This window comes from Ctenocephalides felis, unplaced genomic scaffold, assembly GCF_003426905.1.
Source record: "Ctenocephalides felis isolate EL2017-DRISC unplaced genomic scaffold, ASM342690v1 CF-g0.4_SCAFFOLD_03570, whole genome shotgun sequence".
Classification (NCBI taxonomy): domain Eukaryota; kingdom Metazoa; phylum Arthropoda; class Insecta; order Siphonaptera; family Pulicidae; genus Ctenocephalides; species Ctenocephalides felis.
In genome coordinates this window covers 2,057,368-2,079,714 of record NW_020539724.1, presented here as the reverse complement: position 1 = coordinate 2,079,714, position 22,347 = coordinate 2,057,368, and the positions used below count along the sequence as shown (strand labels likewise).

The following is a 22,347-nucleotide window of genomic DNA, read 5'->3' as shown; positions in this document are numbered from 1 at the left end:
GGCTCTCTGTCGAGTTGAGGCAACACTAGAAAAATATTCCCATCTTCAGTATAGTTCGCCCATAGTTCGCCTTTGTCGTTCATCAAACTCATGTTTGAAATAACGATAATCAAGTGCCGTTGCCATTTATATGTGTAGATTGTCATTTTAGGGCAAACAGTGGAATAAATACTTGCAAAAATGGGTGACGTTTCAAATAAAAAAGGCAAGAATCAGAATATTCAAGTATTCGTTCGACTAAGGTAATGTAAACTCTGAAATTAAATCAATTCATTTACGATATATGTTAATTACATTTTTGTCATTCAGACCCATAAATGCCCGAGAAAAAGAAATAAAATCGCATATCGCTGTTGAAATATCTGGAAACCGTGAAGTGTTAGTAAAACAACAGCATTTCGAAAGCAAGCATTCCAAAAAGTTTACATTTGACAGAGCTTTTGGACCAAACTCAACTCAAGTATGCCTGTCACTAATATGCGAAAAAAGCTTGCTAATGTCCTAATATTTTTTTTTTTGCAATAGGTGGAAGTATACAAGAGTGTTGTCAGTCCTTTAATCGAAGAAGTTCTCTCTGGTTATAGCTGCACTGTGTTTGCTTATGGACAGACCGGAACTGGGAAAACTTTTACCATGGCCGGCGGAAATCCTAAATTCAATGACTGTGAGGGAAACTCATGGAAAAATGTAAGTTTGAACCTTAAAAATAAGTAACGATTATATTTTTCATATCAAAATCATATTATTTTAATCTGTTTTCACATAAAATATAGTTATATCATTTCTTCCCTTACCAGGATCCTCTTGCTGGTATCATACCCAGGTCAATCAATCAGTTATTTGATGAGTTGAGATTAGCCCAAATGGAATTTACAATTCGAGTGTCATACTTGGAATTGTACAATGAAGAGCTATTTGATTTGCTTGCTCCGACTATAGATGAAAACTCTTCAAGCAAAATTAGAATATTTGAAGACCCAACAAAAAAGGGATCAGTGATTGTGCAAGGTCTGGAAGAAGTGCCTGTTAAGAATAAGAGTGATGTATACAAAATTATATCTGATGGTCAAGAGAAAAGAAAAACTGCTGCAACTTTAATGAATGCTCAATCGAGGTAAATAATATGAAAATGTTATATATTTTGCTTCGCAATTCTATGAAATTAATTACATTTGTTGATACCAATTTGATTTATTTATTTGAAGAGAAAAATGGTTCAAATACATTTCCTTATTTATATTTTTATATTATTGCTATTTTATCTCAAATATGTAGATATCTCATGTATTTATTTTATGCTCTATGATACTTATTTAATATATTACTTTTGTATGTGTTATTACATTGTTTTATATAAGCTTATTCTATATTCTTTATTACAGTCGTTCTCATACTGTGTTTTCTATACTAATTCACATCAAAGAAGTAAATGCTACCGGTGAAGCAATGTTAAAAACAGGCAAATTAAATTTAGTAGATTTAGCTGGAAGTGAAAATATATCAAAAGCAGGGAATGATAGAAAAGAACGAGCAAGAGAAACTGTGAATATCAATCAAAGTTTGTTGACACTTGGCAGAGTTATAACTGCATTAGTTGAAAAAACTCCACATATTCCTTATAGGTGACTATTCATTTCTAATGAAATTTATATATGAATATTAGGTTTAACAGTAAATAATATCTCAGATAATGAGATTTTAATAGGTAAAATACTTTTCCTTCCACTTTATTTTATACTTAATCTGTATATATTTTTAGAGAGTCCAAGTTGACTAGATTGCTGCAAGATTCATTAGGAGGGCGAACTAAAACTTCTATAATTGCAACTATTTCTCCTGGTCATAAGGATTTAGAAGAAACCTTGAGTACTCTTGAGTATGCACATCGTGCTAAATATATTATGAATAAGCCAGAAATAAATCAGAAATTAACCCAAAAACTAGCCATCAAAGGATACACTGATGAAATTGATAAATTGAGAAGAGAACTCTACTCTCAGCGTGAAAAATGTGGTATGTATAAGTTTGTATTCAAATGAAAAATTAAAATAAATAATGCTTTATAACAATTTTATGTGTTTTATATTGAAAAGGAGTTTATTTGTCAACTGAAAATTATGATGAAATGATGGGTAAGATTGACCACCAAAATAAAGAGATTTCTGAAAATTTGCAAAAATTACGTGCTTATGAGGAAGAACGATCTAAAACCATCAAAATATTTGATGATTTGAAAAATAAATATTTGAGAGCCAAGAAGCAATTAGAGTGTACCAAAAATAATTTGATTGTTGTAGAAAAAAAATTTAAGAGAACTGAAAAGGTAATTGAGAAAATATATCTATTTATTTATAAATTTATATATTAGTGCCTTAATTTTCTTGTATTCTTCATCATTAGCACTTGTGATTATTTAATTATTATTTCAAAATGTTTCAAATATGATTATATCTGAAAATTTATATTACTGAAGCTTCGGTGTAATATTGGTATTTTAAATATAAATTATAAATATATTATTTCAAATGATTCTAGTTTATTTTTTATTTTTTAGAACTTGAAAAAGGCTGAAATTGTCAATAAAGAAAAATCACATATAATTGAAGTACAAGCAAAAATTGAAGAGGTATTGAGTAGTCAAGCAAAACAATTGATTGATGTAGCTGAAGTTACTATAAATGATACAGAAAAACTTCAAAATGTTCTCGATACACGCCGTCAGATTGACTACATAATTAAAACATCTGCCGAATTGTTCAATGATAGAATGAAACAGTCTTTGCAATCCAAGGAAGACTTTCTTACAGAAAATTTTGTACAGTGCATTAATACAAATGTTGAGGTCAAAGAAAATTTAGGTATTTTAATGCAAGTAATTTGTTGAGTTAAATTAATCTTTATACTACTAATTAGTTTTTTATTTAGGTAATCTACATGTAAGCGCTATACAAATTCTAAAAGATCTTCTGAAATCGATGCAAAAGACATCTGATCGGGCTACAAAAGTATTGAATGAATTGAATAAACTTGATCAGTTATCTTTATCAAGTGTCAATACTTTACTTCGTACAAGACACCAGTATAATTCTGATTTAATTCAACAGCAAATGTCATATATTGCAAATGCATATACTAAAATGTACAGACTTTTATCTGAAGAAATGTTTGAGGAGTATGAAGAGCGAGAACAATTTGATAATATTGTATTTGATGGTCTCTCGGATAGGGTAAGTAAAGTATTTCATTTTAATTTAACTAAAAAAATAACAATCTAAAATTATATTCACTTTTTTAAGATGAATGAAAACATAGAAATTACAAATCAATATGTTGAATCAAACTGCCATCAAAGCAATTCACTTAAAGCTTTGTTTGAAGAAGTTTTTACATACTTTGAAGAGCATGTTGAAAAGAAGGATACACTCACAGATTTAAAAGACCGTGCCCAAAATTTATTTACTGTAATGCAGAATAATTGTCTAGGTTTTTCTGCCAAATGCACGTCAAATGCAAACTTCTGCTTGGATTCCATAAGTTCATCAAAAAAAAAATCTAATCATTTAAATGAAAAGCAAAAAAAGATAATGTGTGATATAAATGAAGGTGTCTCAGAATTAATTACTAAAACAGAGTATACAATATCTTTACAAGATAATCATAATAATGAATTTTATAATAGTGTGACACAACTATTTGAAGATCTTTCTAAGAAACATAAAAGTCAATATGAAAAATACCAAAATATGGTAGAACGTGATTTATGTGATAATAAATATCTATTAAATACAAAATTTGACTTAATCACCAAGCATGTAGATAAAATAATAGTTCAAAATAGAAGTTTGGATCAAGTTTTAGAACAATTGTCTGAAACTGTTAGTGACTGTTTAAATAAAGTATCCCAAGAAATTGATAAGTACTGCTCAGAAGAATTGGAGGTTTATAGACCAACAGGTGAAACGCCCATTCGAAAATCTTACCAGTTTCCCAAAGTATTGGCTTCTACATCTCCGCATGACAGAATTTTACAACGCTTTAGAACAGAACAAGGATACAATGGACACTCTGAGGTAATTAAAATAAAAAATTTGCCTTCAAAAAATTGATTTTTTAAGTTTACAAAGAAAAAAATTTCCAATAGTAATTTATTTAAATATATTCTATACTACCTTTTTTGTTAGTTTCTTTTGTTAACATTCTCAATGATATTTTGTAGAGCTTAGATAATTCCATAATTGAATTAGATGAATCATTTGATGAGCTTAGTGCTCTGGATCAGAATGATTTAGAGAAACATGACGAAACAGCAGGATTGCTTTCAAGGTCTAAATGGGCCTCTGAAGCATGCATTCTACAAACTAGTTCAACAGAAGTTGCAGAAACACCAAAACAGTTTAAATTATCTAAATCAGTTTCTGCCATTGAAATTAGAGAAAATAATGTAAGACTTATACATTAATATTTGTAAGTCATAATATGTTCTGGTTTGTACTAAATCATATTTTATTGTTCAAAGGTACCATTATATCTTGGCAAGGAAAACTTGCCAGAAGAACGCCCAAAAAGTGCATCAAAATATGATCGTAATGTTTCCTCAATTCCAATTCATAGGCGATATGATGAAAGAGTTCTAAAAATGAATAACAACTAAACTAGTTATACATTTATTTTAGGATATGGTTTTAGATTTTCAAGCATTAATTTTAAGTTGTTGCTTTTGATTTTTATTTTTTTTTTTTATAGATCAGGTGTTTGAAAATCTCAAAAGTTTTCATAACATGAAATTTTGTGAGTATGAAGTTACTTCTTTTAATCAATATAATATTTTAGATACATCTATGGTAGGTTAATTTTTTTTCATCAGTGGTATAATATAATTGTGGATATTACTTGTCTTAGAAATATATTATTTTATTACTAATTAAGTTTTTTTTAGCACATTGGTAATATTTAAATATATTTAGTATTTTTACACAAGTAACATTTTTGATGTGGCAATTTTTATGTTCCAGATATGATAAGGTAACAATTTATATCTACACATTTTTATTAAAATAATTTTTTACAATATCGAGTACAATACAAATAAATAATACTAATTAAATTAAGTACATTATATGCTAAGGAACTATTTTACCTTAAAACTACACTAGATTTATACCAATAATGTGCTGTAATTTGTAGATTTGCAAATTGGAGATTTCATAATAATTTTCATTATCAAAAATAACTCTTTCTTAATTCCTATTTTACTTTACATATGCAGCATCGTAACATCTAAACATTGTAAATTATGCCTAAAACTTGATTGAAAAAAATATTCAGCCAACATTTTAATATATGTTGATCATTCCATACATATTTGTATCACTTGCCAATAAACATACTTAGACTAAGACTTATCAAATGAATAGGAAAATGATTTTATGAAAGCTTAAATTATAATTAATATTAAAATAAATAGATTTGGTTGATACATATTTTCTAATGTATTTCAAAACGATTTTAGATTGTGTCATATTATTTTTTTCGAATGATTTTGTTTTATGTAGATCAATATATTACTAAATATTGTTCACACTTATGATTTGATTGATCCATCCTATAAAGGATGATACTTTCACATAAACACCTGGTACGTCTTGGCGTCCGCAACCGAATCCCCATGATACCAGACCAGCTAATTCGTAGAAGCCATCGTCTTGACAAACCAGTGGCCCTCCGCCGTCACCCTGATCAATGTTTAAAGCGTATTTGAATTTTATTCATTCATATTTTAGAATATTGAGATAATTGTTGAGATAATTTAAAATACCTGGCATGCATCATTGCCTTCTTCGCCACCTGCGCAGAAAGAACTTGCTGGCAAAATGAAAATTTTTTCAGTAACTGCATTTACTTTACGTATGCATTCAGCATCGCTCACAATTGGAATTTCCGCTTCTCGAACTCGCAAAGGAATAGGTCCAGCTATTGATTAAAAATATAATGAAGCTGATTAGTAAAATAGCCATTGATTTCAATTTACTGATAAACAACAACTTGTTTCAATATTTTTTCTGCGCTTCTGTGTAGAAGCTGGAAATAATAAATTTTATTTTCTAGTAACTGACCTTCACCCATATAACCATATCCAGTAACAGTGCATCTTTTGCCTGCAGCATGACTAACTCCTCGAGCAGGAAGACACACTAGACAAACACCATCTCTTAATTCAGCTTGTCCATGCAATTTCAACAGAGCTACATCATTATCTAATGTCTGACTATTGTGGTTATGATGTATGTAAGTAGTAGCTACTCGTAGTGTTTGTGCACCAGGGCTACCATATTTCTTTGTTAAATCGTGGTCACCTACTCGCACATATATTGCGTCACCGGATCGGACAATGCTAAAAAAAAAAAAATGTTAGAGATCTATGAAAATATTAAAGTTTAAAGTGATGATTGCCTCATAAACTTACTTTGTAACACAATGAGCTGCAGTCAATACCCACTGTGTACCAATTAGCGCAGCTCCGCACAAATACTGATTCAAGGAGTTTATAAGAGCAACCTGCCAACACCATTCGCCCTGAGCGCCATCTTCTCCTCCGACCACTCGTCCTGTCCTGGAAGGAGCACCTTTAACTCCGCAAACATATTTGCTATAAGCTGTCGGAGCTCGATGTGTACTTGTGGCTATTAGTTGACTTGCACCATTTATACTACTTGAAGCGCCGGGCATTTGACTCAAACCAGGTTCATAAACTGCACATTGATTGAATTCATTATATACATACTTGTAAATAGCAAATATATTTTAAGTTAAGGAATTGTAAATTTAAATCTATCATTATCGCTATCTAAATATGAATACAATAAGCCACTTAAATCTGCAAATCAATTTAATTTAGTCGAATAAATTTTAGCATAAACAATATTACACTATAAATGACAAGTGCTTCACTATATAAAAAATATTGTATAATTAACTTAATTCTTTTAATTACCAGATGGCAACGTCGCCTGGGGCATTAATGAAGCTGGTGTATAACCCATATGTGCAACTATGGTTTCATTTCGAGATTGGGCAGCTGGCTGAGAGGTAGCCGACTGAGCTTCTTGAATTTTACTTTTGGGAGCACAACATTGCAGACCAGATTTTTTACATTTGAAAACATCTGTTAATTCAGCATTTCCTGAAATAGAAGGTTAGAATATCATATAATTTTGACGAAATTTTTACAAAACACATGTTCGATTAATATTTCTAAATAATTATAGTGTTATCAATGTATGCAAATTATTTGAAATTTTCTATTGTAATATAATTCTACTGTATATAAGTTTAAATAACTTACTGAAACAAGTGAAACTAAGGTAACTAACGATACAAGATCCTGGACAATCCGGTCGCGGATCTTGCGTTGTTGTTGGAGCAGGCGTGGTTGTAGTCTCGGGAGGGGATGCTTGCGCACCTGGTGGTTTACCTCCACCTCCTCCGCCACCTGCCAAGGTCGATGGGTTTCGGGAATTGTCACAGCAGACCGAACCTGATTTGCAATTTGAGGTACGAGATATAACTACTGAAGGTCGTTCGCATAACGGCGCCATGATACTCAGCAGGCAAAATCCTGGACATCTCCGTAATGGTGGTGGTTGCGGTTGTGGCTGAAGACGTGTCATCAAATATTGTAAATAATCGATCTGGATAAATAAATATACGACATCTATATATTGACGTGCACAAGCCATAAGCAGTTGAGTGTTTCCGTGGAAAGTCAGTTACCCTGAATTATTTTGCTGTTTTATTGCAACTGTGCTTAACTCGCAAAATGTGTTTCTTATGTTTAAACTAATCAAAATTTTGAGTGCTTTGAAAGGAAATTTGATAAGTGGATTATAATGTGTTTTTAGTATCATTAAAAGATTTTGGCGATATAGCTTTAGACCTCATCCAAATATGATTGTAATATAAAGCAGTTCTTGCTTTGCAGCTGTAATTAATACTCACAGGAGTTGTGACTGGTTTAGGTTTTTCCGTTGTTTTTTTCATAGGCGGCGGTGGTGGTCTCTGTGGTGGCGGTTGTCTAGGCGGAGGTGGTGGACGCTTTAATTCTTCCTCTTCTGGTGGTGAATTAATGCAGCAAGAACCTTCATTTGGACAATATGCATCGGAGTCGATGTCATCGCAAAATAATGCAAATAAACCACCAACACATTCTCCTTTGCATGGCGGACCAGTTGGCCCTGGTGTACTTGGTTCATAAGTTATTGTAGTTGTTGAGGGTGGTGGCGGTGGCGGCGATCGATATGCAGATGTTGTTGATTTGGGTGTCGTATAATATGCCTAAAAGTAATAAACGTATCATTTTGAATTATATGCAAGGGTAAAAGCATAATGCTGATAAACTAGGTCAACCTGGTTCAGCATGATTACAAAAGATAATCAATTTTCCGTACATGCGGATGGTTTTGGTCTATGGAAAAGTATATTACCCTTTTTACCTGTGGTGTAGTTTTGGGATTATGATGTTGCCAATATTGTTGCTCTTTTTCTGCTACTACTGCTGTGGAATTTCCTCGAATTCCATTTGCACCAGTTGGCACAATAATATCTGAAGCATTGTACGAGTCCCTTGGGACGCAGCATTTATGACCTTGTGCACATAATGCTGGACCAGACAGCGGACTGGGCAGGTATGCTTCGCAATATTCGGCTATGCGATTTGCGACGCATACTCCTGGACAAGGATCTGGTGAAGAAAAATTATAAAATTCATATTTTTATATGTTGTCTAGTGGTCATTTTAATTCTTTAAACGTACTTGAATCTTTATCTTTGGTTTGTTTATCTGATTCTGTGGTTGTTACTGCTGTCGTAGTTGCTTGGGTAGTGGTAGTTGCTGGTGTTGCTGGCCTAACGGCTAAAAAATATAATATTGTTGATTATTTATTTATATTTATTTTTTATATAAACATTTCATTTATGTTTTGATCAATTATTCATTGTGGGTGTCAAATCTAGATATAACTACCACGATATTGGTCAGACATTTAAGATACTTGCTGCCTTGATATTCGGCTCATTCCATTCAATTATATCGATTCCCAGAATTAGTTTTTAAAATTCTATTTATGGAAGCATTATTCAATAAAGATAATGGTATGTTGATACATATATGGCTACGGAATGATATATATTTAACGGGTATTGTGCGTTTTGCTCTAATACGTTCCGTATTTGTTAAAACATCAATAATAATTTATGCACCAGTAGCGTCGCATCATGATATATCTCTTACTCAAATATTTAAATCTTTATTTTAAGACATATATAGACAATTAACAAAATTAATCATACTTTTAAAGTAAAGATGTGTAAGGGACGCCAATGCATAAATGTTTCTTCTGTAAATCAAAATGACACTAATATTCATTAAGAAAAATATAGCATTATCGATTAAATTTATTTTGTTGAAGATGTTTTGATATATCAATAGTTGGAGAATGTTTGTCATTTTTTCTTCCCGTTTATGAATATACAGGGTTGCTGTAGGACTTTGTGTTGTTATACAGTATTATAGATCAGGCAATTTTGCCCTAATTTGTCTCATTTATATTAATTGAATGGTTCAAAATATATTCATGAGTAATGCATCACTATAAGAAACAGGAGTAAGATATTTGTTTGCGCTAAACGCTAAATTCATTTTTATTGCGATTTTAGAATATGCCGAGTTGCTTTAGGGTTTTGTTGTTAGTAAACTTCGAAGAGTATTTATTTTTAAACAAATACCTTTAATACATTATTTATATTAATCGAATAGTTTTAAATATATTAAAGATTCTGTAAATAAATACGCAAACACTTGCAAGTCATGGTCTGAGCGCGATAATTTATTTGCAGATGTGATTTTAAGGGATATCGAATTGCTGGAGCCTTTTGTTGTTTATAAATGCTGTAGATTGTTTAATTTTAGACAAATTTCTCTAACACGCTATTTATAATAATCGAATGGTTGAAAAGTTTAGTAATCAATTTTGCAAATGAATTTATAAGTCCACATCTGAACTACCGCGTTCATCAAACGTTTGAAAATTAATATAAGATGAGAAACTTATAGGCACGCTAAACTAAACTATTTACTTACTATAAGTATCTACTAATTCCTGTTGTGGTTCACTTGGTGGAGGTGGTCTCTCATCAGGTTGGTCCACACAGCATCTCATCTCTGGTGATGGGCATGGTACATCCTCTCGAACTTCGTAGCATATTAATGTCGCTAGGGCGTGTACACAGGAACCTGGACAATCTTTTGCTGGTACACTGGTACCAATACTGTCCAGTAAACCTGAATAATAATAGCGAGTTGCAATTTGCAAAACTATATATTTGATATTATTAAATTAGAAAGATATGATAATTTATATATATATATATATATATATATATATATATATATATATTGTATTTCTAATTACCGACGCTTCGCTTTTTTAAGTAAGTTGAAAATTAAATCTAATTATCGTATATCCCCAAAATAAATCAATATTTCGATATTATATATATATATATATATATATATATATATATATATTATACTTTAAATAAATTTGCTTTACTTTTATTTTCTTCGTTTCGAACTGTAAAATTCAGTTCGAGTTTAAAGACCGGTTTCAGATAATTAAACTTACTTTTAATTTTATTCAAATGTATTTATCATGCGGGAATTTTTTAATTTCAAATTAAAACTGTATCTACGAATACCGATAACCGAAAAACTCGTATAATTTTTAAATATTATTTTAATTTTCAAATGAGTGCATCAAAACCTAATGTCCTAAAAGCCCAATTTTACATAGAAAATAGTTTTTTAAATTGTAATTGTTCTAAAAAATAATTATTTCGCATTTAACCCTTTTACTCGCCAGTTGAGGATTCATAATATTAAATTGTTAAAATTAAGGGTGCGCAATATTTTTGTTAAAAACCGGGGGATGTGGGCGTGGTACTAAAAGGTTGCCATCCACTGGATTAAGTTTTTTCGGAATAAAAGTAGTGAAAATGAGACTTAAACGTGGTACATAGAAATGTAACATGCAGTTTGAGAGCATTTCTTCATTATTGGAGAAAGTGCTGATTCAGCGAAATGAAAATCATCTATTTGTCATAAATCGTATTGGTATTTTTTTTCTTCATAAGCGTAACATTTCATTGATGACTCTATTATTCGTGGAATTTCAAAGATGTTAAATGCATCATAAATATATTTTAATTTTTGTTGTCACATCTTTTATTATATAAATTTAATTTAATATTTATTGCTATACTCGTAAAAATGATATTGAAAGATGGTGATCTTTAAATTAAAATATTTATCATAGTCATATTGGAAGACTATTAGTATATTTAAATTAGAAACATCGCATCAAACCTAAATCGAACAAATTACAACGGAATGTACTAAAGTTATATCTCTCTCAAGAATATAAATGAAAATCGAATAATTTTTACTTTAAAATATTGTGGGGAGGAGGGTTTAATTTTGAATATCACCAAAAATCGATCACGTGATTAATGGACCTCCCTTATTACAACTAAATATATATTTCAAAAGTCAATAACGAAATTTCAGCACAGGCTGCTTAAAAAATAGCTTACATATGCCTGATTCTGTTTTCTTAGCATTTAAAACGGATTTCCATTATGGAATATGAAATTCTGAACAGATCGTTTGGTAACAAAGTAGATTCTAGTAAAACGATGTGTATCAGCATATTTCTAATGAATATATAGGTAATCATTTAATTCTGTCTAATCAATTACATAAATTTTCACGGTATTAGATTAAATTAGCGCTGTACGCCCGTGGTCTTACAGTTATTCGAATCTCGTACGCGACGTAGTGTAAGAAACTCAACGAAGAATCTGTTAGTATTACATTCCAAAGAAACCAATAGCCGGCCGATAGCTTATTACATTTACGCAATTATATAACATTTATACAAAAAAAAATAAACATTTTTTTAAAAAAAAATCTGAAAAATGCACGTGTTTTCTCGGTACTAAAAATACACGTGATGGAGAGATTATTTTAAATATTACCACGTATCACCAAGGGAGAATCCAAAAATTCTTAAAAATTGATCACGTGATTAATGGACACCCCCTTAACTGTTCTTGACACAATGCAATCGTTTTATAAAATTTTAGCTTAATGCATCACAGTAGCATCGATTTATATCATCCCTCTATTTATCTCTAAAAGGGCTAATTATTTGCAACTTGTTTCCAATTCAAATTATAGATTAATAATACATTTCCACGTGAAAATAGATGTTATCCTTCATTGTTGCATCGAACATAGATAGGACAGCCGTTTTGTACCTCCACATTGATATTAGGAACGTAGTCCATGCATGTCGGACTTTGTCTGATTTTTTACTAAATTATTCAATGGTATTATTTATCTGCTTTTTACAGTATTTTGATTAATAAACATACTGATGATAATCTCTACATCAAGATGTTTGTATTTACAATCAGCGGCTTAATCATGTATCTCTAATTGGCTCTGAGTCAAAACACAATACATACATTATTTACGGTATAGCCGTGCCCATATTTGTTATGAAAAATATGTTTTATAGAAAAAACGGTACTCGAATTCATATAATCATCTGATATTTGTATTGTATAGTGATTCAGATTTCATCTAGTGGTGATCAAAGTTTGTCAGATTAAATAATAATTTAGCTGGTTAACGAAGAAATAAATTGCTCTCGCACTCAGATTACCGATGTATATTTTGTATATTATAAAATGAAATGGTTTCGGAGCATTAAAAATTTACATATTCATATTATATTTTCAGGTGCACGATTCTCACAGGACTAAAGTATTTTCTTTGCAATTTGATGCAACTAAAAGAAGAGGTATGTTTAGATGGATATTTTATTTACTTCATTATTCAATATGCCATATAATACTATTTTCATTTTTCTAGAGTTGAAAACAAATATCATTATTGTCATTTGTTGACTGTATCTACCACTGCACTCTGATTGAGCTGATAGCTGATCCTCGAGGTTTGGTGATACGGAAAAAAAGGTATGTAAAAAGTTTGCTAAATTAAATTTCGGAGATAGAAATACGTTTTGAGATTTTGGGAGTGTACTTTCTACTTATCGTAGACCTGTAATGTTTTAAGATGTTTGTTAAAACCATGATCATTAAGACTTTATCATCGTACAAAATTTAATCAGAATAGTCAAAAAAAAAACTTTGTAACAATTGTTTATGAAGAAAGGCTTGACCGATGTATACCAGAAGCTGAGCTGAGTCAACTGATATTATTTGAACACTTTATAAACTTTCAAACTCGGTTTAGGGTCTTTTGCGCAATCGTGAACGGAAAACTAATCAACTCCTCTTCGAATGGTTTTCTAAGTTTTGAAATCGGTGTAACTGCTTTCGAGGAAACGCTTTGGAAAGTTTAAATTTTGGCTGATATACACATTATTTCATGAATACTGACGCCAAACGATTGAGAATGACTTGAAACGACTAGTGAACAAAGTTAGCAAATAGGATTTTCTGGCGGAAACAAACTTTTTCTTAGGGATGTTAATAAGAACTTTAGATAAAAATATTATATAATTCATGAAGACGCATTTTTTATTATTTTTTAACTATGTGTTCTTTGAGCTGTTTTTGTTGTATATTTAACCCATTAACTTTTATCGAGAGGGCAACCCAGCGGTTTACCACTCTTCTTTTGTGTATAGATTGTATTAGATATGTTTATCTCATAATGCTGGCCAATGTGTGTTGCAGCAATGCCCACGAAAAGAGACAATCTCAATATGATCATACTGTTTGATATCAAGTTGGTGTCGAATCCATGACTATCACTTCTTCATAGAGACCCACGTTCTGCTTAGAGATGCGTTATATGAAAAATACCATTTATAATATGATGTTTCCAAAATAATGCTTGTAGCTTGTAGGCTAAAAGTTAGAAGTCGCTTCCGGTGAACGCAATGGATATTTGTCCTAGTAAGTCAATAAAGTGTAATTTACCATGTTTACGGTTGTTGACATTCTATGTAGATAGTTTATGTATACACCTATGTTTCTAATGAACATTCCTACCTGAAATTCCTGAGCTTCTTAATAATTAACGGAACTCATCGGAAAGAGAAATGTCGGGAGAGGCGTCGGAATATTAAAAATTCTTCGGTGCGGTTACAATGTTGCTGTTGCTTTTGTGGACGCGAGCAAATTTGCAAATGATTAACGATCATGAAAGCTACCGTTGTTAAACGAGACTTCTATTGTGATCACTTGTGACCGAGTTACACATTTTTATAACATAAAAAATGTAATAAAATAGATTGTTCATTGTACATAGGATAATTTATCTTTATTTGAAATCAACAAGGAATGGTAAATGACATATGAATATGAGTCCAACTTGGTTGTCTATACTTAATAATCATTGCGCTTGTCCAGCAATTTTGTATGAACAGGGTGTCCCAGAACTCAACGTGTAGTAAAGCTTTTGAACTGATTATGAGTAAAATGGGTTAACAAAAATCTGGTTACTATAAGTTTTTTATTTTTTTACTCGTTTTTGTAGTATGAATCTAACAGTTTTGTAGTATTTTTAAATTCAGATTAAATGCTCGAACTATTAATGGCATATTGATACGTTTTTAACAACACTAACCAAATACTTGAATAAGCATAAATTGAAAAAAACTGATTGGGATAGATATCTTTGGCTTTTCACCTTGACCTTAAATTTCAATATTTTCTATATTTTCTGGCCCATATAAAAATTGTTCTGCATTGTCAGTTTGTCACCAAATATATTATCAGCTTTTTACTTAAAAAAAGTGGATTATTATTAAGTTTACAAGCATATAAATAAGTCAATTATTTGATCAGTTATTACAATTTATAATGTTTAGTATTAAAATTTCGTTTTGATGAAAATCACTGAGCTTTTATATTTATTTCTATACCATTCCACTGTATTTGAAATTCACAACGTTGTATGCAAAATTTATATGGAGGGGTTGATGTAAATACAAATAGAAGGTCATTTAACACAAATATCCTTTTAAAATGAGTTTGCATAGGAATAAACATATTGAATAGGGTTCAATGCAACAAATTAATCAGTAGGCATTAACAGTGCTATTTGTCGAATGATTTTAGAATTTTTTTAATTATTGAGTTATGCAATAATTTAAAAGCGTTTTCTATATTAAAGACTGGAACGCAGTCTTCCGGGTCCGATACCCCCCTTGTTCATCTTGTTATCAAGCTGTAGCGATATCAGACTTTTGCTTTAGATTATAGAATCAAATATAATATCAGGTGAAAATAGTCTTTTGGGGCTTTGCTGCAATAAATATTCACATCAATTAAATAGCCATTTATCTCCTGATAGCGACATCTTAAGAATTAGGGTATGGCTGGTTACATTTCTTTTGCCTTTTACTTTAAAATAAATTAAAATCATTAAAAAATACTCTAACATTGCTTATGTTTTGAGATAATGATGGTGGTCCTTTTAATCCGAGGACCTTTAAGCTTTAAATGTTGATATGTACAACAAATGTAACAATTTTATGTTGTTGTAAGTGGTCCACTGTAGCACAGCATTTATAAATTTCTCATTTTCATATAAAAATATCTCGTATAAAATGGTGAATGTATCACCTGAAATGCCTCGTGTAAATGTATTTACACGAGTTGTAATATAAAACCGTTGGCTATCGGTCTATATATTATTCCCTAGAGCATTTCATGCATTTGATAATGTTAAAGTTAGTGCATGAGATTACCCAAGTGATATGGTAAAGAACCCGTTTTTACCCTTTAGTGGTACTGATAACCGCGGAACTGGTTTCGGTTCGAGATCGAAGTGTAAATTGATTACGTGTAGCGGTAAAGTAATATATGATGCATTTTGGCCCACTTTTGCCTTCTATAACGGAATTTAATATTCATACATATAATAACCAGCAAACGCACAATGTGCGAGATATATTCGATTCGATTCGAGCGATTTTTATAATCGTTTAATGGCTGGATTTCGGTATTTGAAGACGCAGGAAATAGTTTATAACCTGCAGTAAAAGGTTTGGGTCAAAATACCTGTGCGCAATAGATATTTTTGATTTATTACTCTATTTGCATTGGGCTAGGTTTACAGGATCTCTGTACACTTCCTCAATGGAAGGCGAAACAAGGATATACTATAAACTCTACGTTTTCACTCATTTGTAAATTTAAAATAAATACAGTAGACATTCACTAATCTAATATCTAATTTAAGTTTTTCTGGATATCCAATATTATTTATTGTTTTATTTTTCTGGTGAAATAGTTTTTTTTTAAAAGGATATTAATCAAATTTTTTATATATAATTATTTCTACGTTTTGTAGATATTGGATCTACGTTTCTTAAGGAACTTTGAAGTACTGAAATTTGAAAACAACTTAGAAATTGAATTTTAAATTCATTAAGAATTATTATATATTCAGTGTTTATGGTTGAATATATTTGTATACGAGGTGTGTTCAAAAAGTACCCGGAATTACTAATAATTAAATTTCGCGGGTCTGGAGTGTCTGATTGTCAAAATTTTTTTTTTATTGTGTTGGTATACATGCCCCTAAAGTATGATGAAATTTTCAGCTATATTCACTGTTTACTTTGTCTGTGGTAGTCGCTAAGGTTCGACGTGTTTTTCTGAGCTCGGCGATTTTTACAATGGAAGAATTGAAAAGTCAAAGAATTTGTATTAAATTTTGCGTAAAAAATGAAATAAAGTGTTGCAAAGTGCAAAAATTCACCAGATATGGCTCCGTGTGACTTTTTCCTATTCCCAAAGTTGAAGAGACCCATGAAAGGACGGCGGTTTTCCTCGATTGAAGAAAATCGCTGAGAGTGCTCAAGGACATATCAAAAAGTGAATATCAAGGGTGCTTCGAAAATTGGAAAAAACGCTGGCATAAGTGTATTATATCTGGGGGGGACTACTTTGAAGGGGACCACATTAATGTAGACGAATAAATATTTTTTTGAAAAAACGAAAATTCCGGGTACTTTTTGAACAGACCTCGTATATGTTCAATTTATATATTCAAAGTTATTATAAATTTTTATGTCTAAATATGTGTATGAGGCAGTTTGGCAGTTCACCAAATAAGATTCAAAGAATTCATAAAAATCTTTATTGTCATACATTTTGACATATTTTTTTTATCTTCAGTGAAAACGTGTATATATACACACATATTTATAATTTATAATTAGCAGGCCCAAATATCGCATCTACATTTTACTAAACTTCCATCTAGAGTGTTTATTGTATACGTTTCGCCACATTGTTTTAATTAAAACTTCAATAATTCAGAATAAAAAAAAATCTGAAAAATATGATCAATTTATGTTGTTTGTCTCAGAACTCTCAACTGGCTAGGATATTTAGGATAGATTAGAAGTCTTTTAGAACTTTCAAAACGATTTATAACAAAAGATATCAAATAAGTAAATAGTACCTGCTTATAATACATATTAGCAGTCATTGCATTAGTTAGATCCCGAGTTAGTTTAATAATAATAAAGACATTTAATTTTAGAAGGTTTTCTACAATTTTAAAACAAACAGGCTCTAATGTCGCAACCCCAAAAATCAACAATGAGCACTGTTTGTTCAACACTTGAAAACCAATTTAGCGTTTAAAGCTCTTACTACAATGGGTGAAATGTAAATGCCTGATATCTCTCAGTTATTTTATGGCGCCTGCCTTTGCAAACATATTATTCTCGAAAGTTTGTGTTTTATTATTTGCATTACGAAATTCAAAAATTAATTGTTTTTGCTAAAAATATAACATATATAAAATGCATAATGGGAAATTTTAGCGTATAATAGTTTAATCGTGTGGAGTAACGTCGATGATGCAATTGCCTTTGAAATATTTTTAATCTACCTTACTTTTAAAAAAGTACAAATCTTCTTTAGATACTATCTGTATCTATATAGATAGCAGGTTATAATTAAATATGAATAGAAATTTCATACTTCACTAGATAGTTTAAAACATTTCATAAATTACAGACCACCGATTGACAACAAACGCTTTGTTCCAAGTATCAACAACTGGTGAAAGCATGTAATCGATCTATGCTATTATTTAGCATGCTTTTAGCTTGTTTAAAGCTTCCATTTCTGTGTATTTTGTCTAACATGACAATGAATTTTCTTATAAAAAAATTTATCTCCAAGGAAAAGGTTCCTTTGAAATAAAATTAATTTAGTCCTTTATAAATTTTTTTATGACCGCAAATTTGCTATATAAGCGATTATTTTACGATTTAATTCAATAGCGCGATGTTTTTGTTAAGTCAAATAAACATAATTTGATTTAGCACCATTTAGAATAAAGATTGCTTGTCCATCAACTTTTGAAATTCAGCAATATTATTATTCCAAAGTTTAGCGAATTTACTTATTGTTTATCTTATAAATCGGTATTATTTAACTACAACGTCTGAATTCTAATATAACAGCCTTATTTTAAGCCTAGTTCTTTTTTCTTTTTTTTGAGTATGCTATAAAATATGCTAAAAATTTAGGAATCAGTATAAGTTAACTCGTGAAAGTGATTTCCCAGTATAAATACAGAAAATATTTATAATTACTTGAATTACATAAGATAATATACCTGATTATTTATCTGATTTTGTTGTGGAAAAAGTAGGGTTATAATTAAAGCTATACAAAATAATTATTCAATGCAATTTATTCTAATATTTTTATGAGAGAGATTTTTGAGGTAATATTTTAATTATAACAAAGTAAACATTTCCTACTTGTTTTTAATAAGTTTTGACAAGATTTTGATACAAATTCATAAATTTATCTAACTTGGCATTCAAAAATTCAGATCATTAAAGTACATTATTTTATTATTCATTCAAGACGTTAATTCATTTATACATTAATTATAAAAATGACTTTATATGTTAATTTAAATAAAGTAACAGAAGCAAGATGTTTACAAATATGTATATATAAAGTTTCTTCAATAGATTAATTTTCATGTGCCCTTTTCTTATCATTATCCACTATGTCAAGCGGGTTTTTTCACTAAAGTTGATGTGCAGATCTTAAAAAGCATTGTTCATTATACCGAATTTTTGTTTTTTTAAACCACTCCTAAGCGATGTATACAAAAATATCAATAATAAGTACAAAATATTAATTACCAGACAAGAAACTCCCCGCAAGATCATCTTGACCTGTAACAACACTTACACCAGCACTGTACAAACAGATAAACGTTAAACTAATACACAGTTTCATTATAGTAAGATATAACTTTTAAAAATCTCTATCAGTCACTAAAAATTGTTCACTGTTCTTGGTAAAAAATCGTATTTTGGTAGGTTTTGAACTGTTTGCAACTACATATCCTGCGTCGATCGGAAACGTCGTCGCACTGGTTATTTTTTAGTTAGTAGTTTATAAAGTCGTGTGCAGATGTAACGGTTAGATGGTCTAGATTCTTTCTGTCATTCGCCGATGGCCTTAGCAGACTCTCGAACGTTCGTTTGTATGCGTTATTATGTTTTAACACTGCGGAGGTCGATCGAAGACTAAACAAGTGGATACAACATCAACAAGCATTTGACCAAGCCAAGCCAATAAGGCGATGAATGAAGAAGAACCATCCAGCCAGCCAGCCAAGTTCACGGCGCCCGAGACAATCGGGTGACATTGACCGCGAACGTCTTAGGAAAACCCTGAGACGTGCAGGGAGACTGAAGATGGAATAGAGTTGATGTTTGCTCTTTGGCACTTGTGATCTTGTCTGAGGCTCTCTATTTTGGCATTGCATTTGTCATTAGTATACTCGTACACATAGTTATATTACTCAATATCTTCAATGTTTTAACAAATTAACAAATAAGGTAACTGTACTCCAACAAAAGTGTAATATTACATTATTTAATTCTGTCCACTTGTTCTATTATTGAGGACTTCTGTAAAGTTGTCATCAGTTATTAACATCCCGACGGTATGTTTGTTTGTTCCAGAATATCCGATTTGCTAACTTGATGTTCTCACGTCGTTATTATATTATTATTATTTGACGCCAAAATTAAGAAATGTATGTGCGTATTTCTAAAATTTGACCATTCACCGACATTTCTGAAAAACGGCTGCACCGATTTTATAAGTTAAAAACCATTCGATAAAACTCGATAAGGATTTGTAAGGCGATTTCGTCCTGATCGGTTTTGGTAATCATTGGCTGGGCCTATTTCGTAATTAATTGTTTAAAATTTATGATGATACAGGCCCTGGCTATGTCACAACCTGACATCGGGCAGTTAAAATGTTCATTTTCACTTGAAAATATAGATCTAAAATATGTTCCCAATTGAAAATAGTCCAATTTGAACACTGCTGTGTGAAATGGAAAATCTTTCACACTATTCTTCCCTGAGTCGAGTTGGAATTTAACTCAGCTCACGGATCTGCCCTAGGGTAGTACTACCCATTATTATAGGTCATAATCTTAACGAACATTCTTAAATATTGTAGGTCTACAAAAAGTGTTTTAATTATAAAAAATCATTATAGTTTGGAAAAATGGGCATTTTAAAGTTGTCAAATCTCGTTTCTTATATTGATTATATCGATTATTTACATATAGGTAAAATTTAACGTACAACTTAACTTAAAATTATAAGATAAAAAAATATTAAAATGTGGGTCGATTTCGTTTCAACGGGAATGATTAATATTGGGGTTCTTTGTTAAAGAAAACATTAGTGGTTGACTTCTGTAAAATTCTCTCATATATTGCATTTAATCGAAATAATATAGTATACTATATTATTAGTAATTACTATTACTATATTATTAGTTTCATATAGTAATGTAATTATACAACTTGGCTTAAGGCAAAATGCTACTTACAAATTAAGATGTAACAAACTAGGCAAAGATTCAAAAAAACTTCTAAAGTTAAATAAAATTTTATAAAGTATGGGTCAAATTCGTTTCTAGTACAGGATTTAGTGAGTAATATTGTGTTAATTTTTTTTTTTTGATTGCTCATATGTTCTTATTGACGATATTGAACTATCTTACACATGACTATACATACAACTAAATTAAAAAATATTTCACCAAACGGTTACATTTTGACTATGACTTGTGACTCAAATATGTATCCACTACATTTATATTTACTATATTTTTTTTTCTAAATAGTAATAGCATTTTAAGAAATATTATTGATCGAATTACTAATATTTCTTACTTCTCTTTCACTGTGTGAAAGCACAAGCTTCATCTAGTAAAAAAACAGTTTTGATTTGCATGTATGAATTAATGAATAGATAATATTACATAACAACAAACTGGTTAACAGTTTCCGTTATTTAATACTGTATTTGAAAAAATTCTTTTAACATCTCATTCATATTCATTCCATCTTCATGTGGTATATCATGAATTCTGATTCGTCAAAAAATATTATGTAAAATTTTTGCATAATTATTACACTTATATAGAAAAATACGGTGGTCATTTACACCTGCCGATTATCAAAATTTACTGAAATAAGATAATTATAAGAAATATTCAACTTTGCGAAGGTGAAGTCTAGTTATCGCTAGAAAATCTGATTTGTTCAGGACTTCTTCATTAGTTAATTATTCGTAATTAATTGTTCATTTTTTTGCGATTTCAATGTATGATGTTAGAGAGCATAGTCCTGTTGAATATCCTAGGTGTTATAGGCCTACGATAAGCGCTTTAATTATAAAAATTCGTTAAAATTTATCGCCACAATTGTAAAAGTTGATAAATCTCTATTCTTATCATGTCGATTAATATACACGCTTATTGGACTTTTTTGGGCTTAAATGCCACTTACACCTAATTGAATTTTAATCGTTAGAAATAAATTGTTAAATATAAGTATATTGGCACAATGCTGGTAGTAATTTGTTTTTACACATCACAAACATGATATGTAAATTGGGTCAATAGGTAGAGAACAATGCGTTGAATGGGTCTATTTTCAAATTCTTTATGAAAACAAGATCTATTTGATTAGGTCTTGTATGGTAATAGAATCTAGTTTCCAAATATCTAATACAGTCATGAATAGATAGAATAGTCGAAATGATTGACTTCCTAAAAAAGAAGTTTGTTTTTGCCAAAGAAACTGATATGCTAATTTTATATTTTATTGGCATTATAACATAGGTCAAGTCATTCTGAATCGTGTGATACCCAAATTGAAAAATAGTATGA

At 30.5% G+C, this 22,347-nt stretch overlaps 2 protein-coding genes across 2 annotated transcripts; one reads left to right on the top strand and one right to left on the bottom strand.

Moving 5' to 3' along the window:
- Positions 1-45: 45 nt before the first annotated feature.
- LOC113382726 (kinesin-like protein Klp61F) lies at positions 46-4,676 on the top strand. Its single transcript, XM_026620956.1, has 12 exons — positions 46-242; positions 310-460; positions 526-687; positions 798-1,114; positions 1,383-1,622; positions 1,760-2,013; positions 2,094-2,323; positions 2,555-2,858; positions 2,926-3,227; positions 3,297-4,070; positions 4,217-4,441; positions 4,517-4,676. The coding sequence occupies exons 1-12, from the start codon at positions 181-183 to the stop codon at positions 4,649-4,651; spliced, it is 3,156 nt and encodes a 1,051-aa protein (XP_026476741.1). The 5' UTR covers positions 46-180; the 3' UTR covers positions 4,652-4,676.
- Positions 4,677-5,564: 888 nt separating this feature from the next.
- On the bottom strand, positions 5,565-19,377 carry LOC113383050 (protein masquerade). The gene is made up of 11 exons (XM_026621300.1): positions 19,281-19,377; positions 10,136-10,336; positions 8,810-8,908; positions 8,490-8,737; positions 8,100-8,331; positions 7,343-7,666; positions 7,003-7,180; positions 6,464-6,691; positions 6,114-6,391; positions 5,816-5,970; positions 5,565-5,732 (listed from the first exon to the last, which is right to left on the bottom strand). Exons 1-11 carry the CDS (start codon positions 19,375-19,377, stop codon positions 5,565-5,567), a joined length of 2,208 nt encoding a protein of 735 aa, XP_026477085.1.
- Positions 19,378-22,347: the final 2,970 nt, after the last annotated feature.

What these genes read in the sequence shown, in the direction of transcription:
- LOC113382726 (XM_026620956.1), top strand. Translation starts at nt 181, where the DNA reads ATGGGTGACGTTTCAAATAAAAAAGGCAAGAATCAGAATATTCAAGTA. An exon ending in TGAGGTCAAAGAAAATTTAG is followed by an intron (nt 2,859 to 2,925) that starts GTATTTTAATGC and finishes TTTTTTATTTAG; the next exon opens with GTAATCTACATGTAAGCGCT. An exon ending in TTGATGGTCTCTCGGATAGG is followed by an intron (nt 3,228 to 3,296) that starts GTAAGTAAAGTA and finishes CACTTTTTTAAG; the next exon opens with ATGAATGAAAACATAGAAAT.
- LOC113383050 (XM_026621300.1), bottom strand. Translation starts at nt 19,377, where the DNA reads ATGAAACTGTGTATTAGTTTAACGTTTATCTGTTTGTACAGTGCTGGT. An exon ending in TGCGGGGAGTTTCTTGTCTG is followed by an intron (nt 10,337 to 19,280) that starts GTAATTAATATT and finishes ATTATTATTCAG; the next exon opens with GTTTACTGGACAGTATTGGT. An exon ending in GGAATTAGTAGATACTTATA is followed by an intron (nt 8,909 to 10,135) that starts GTAAGTAAATAG and finishes TATATTTTTTAG; the next exon opens with CCGTTAGGCCAGCAACACCA.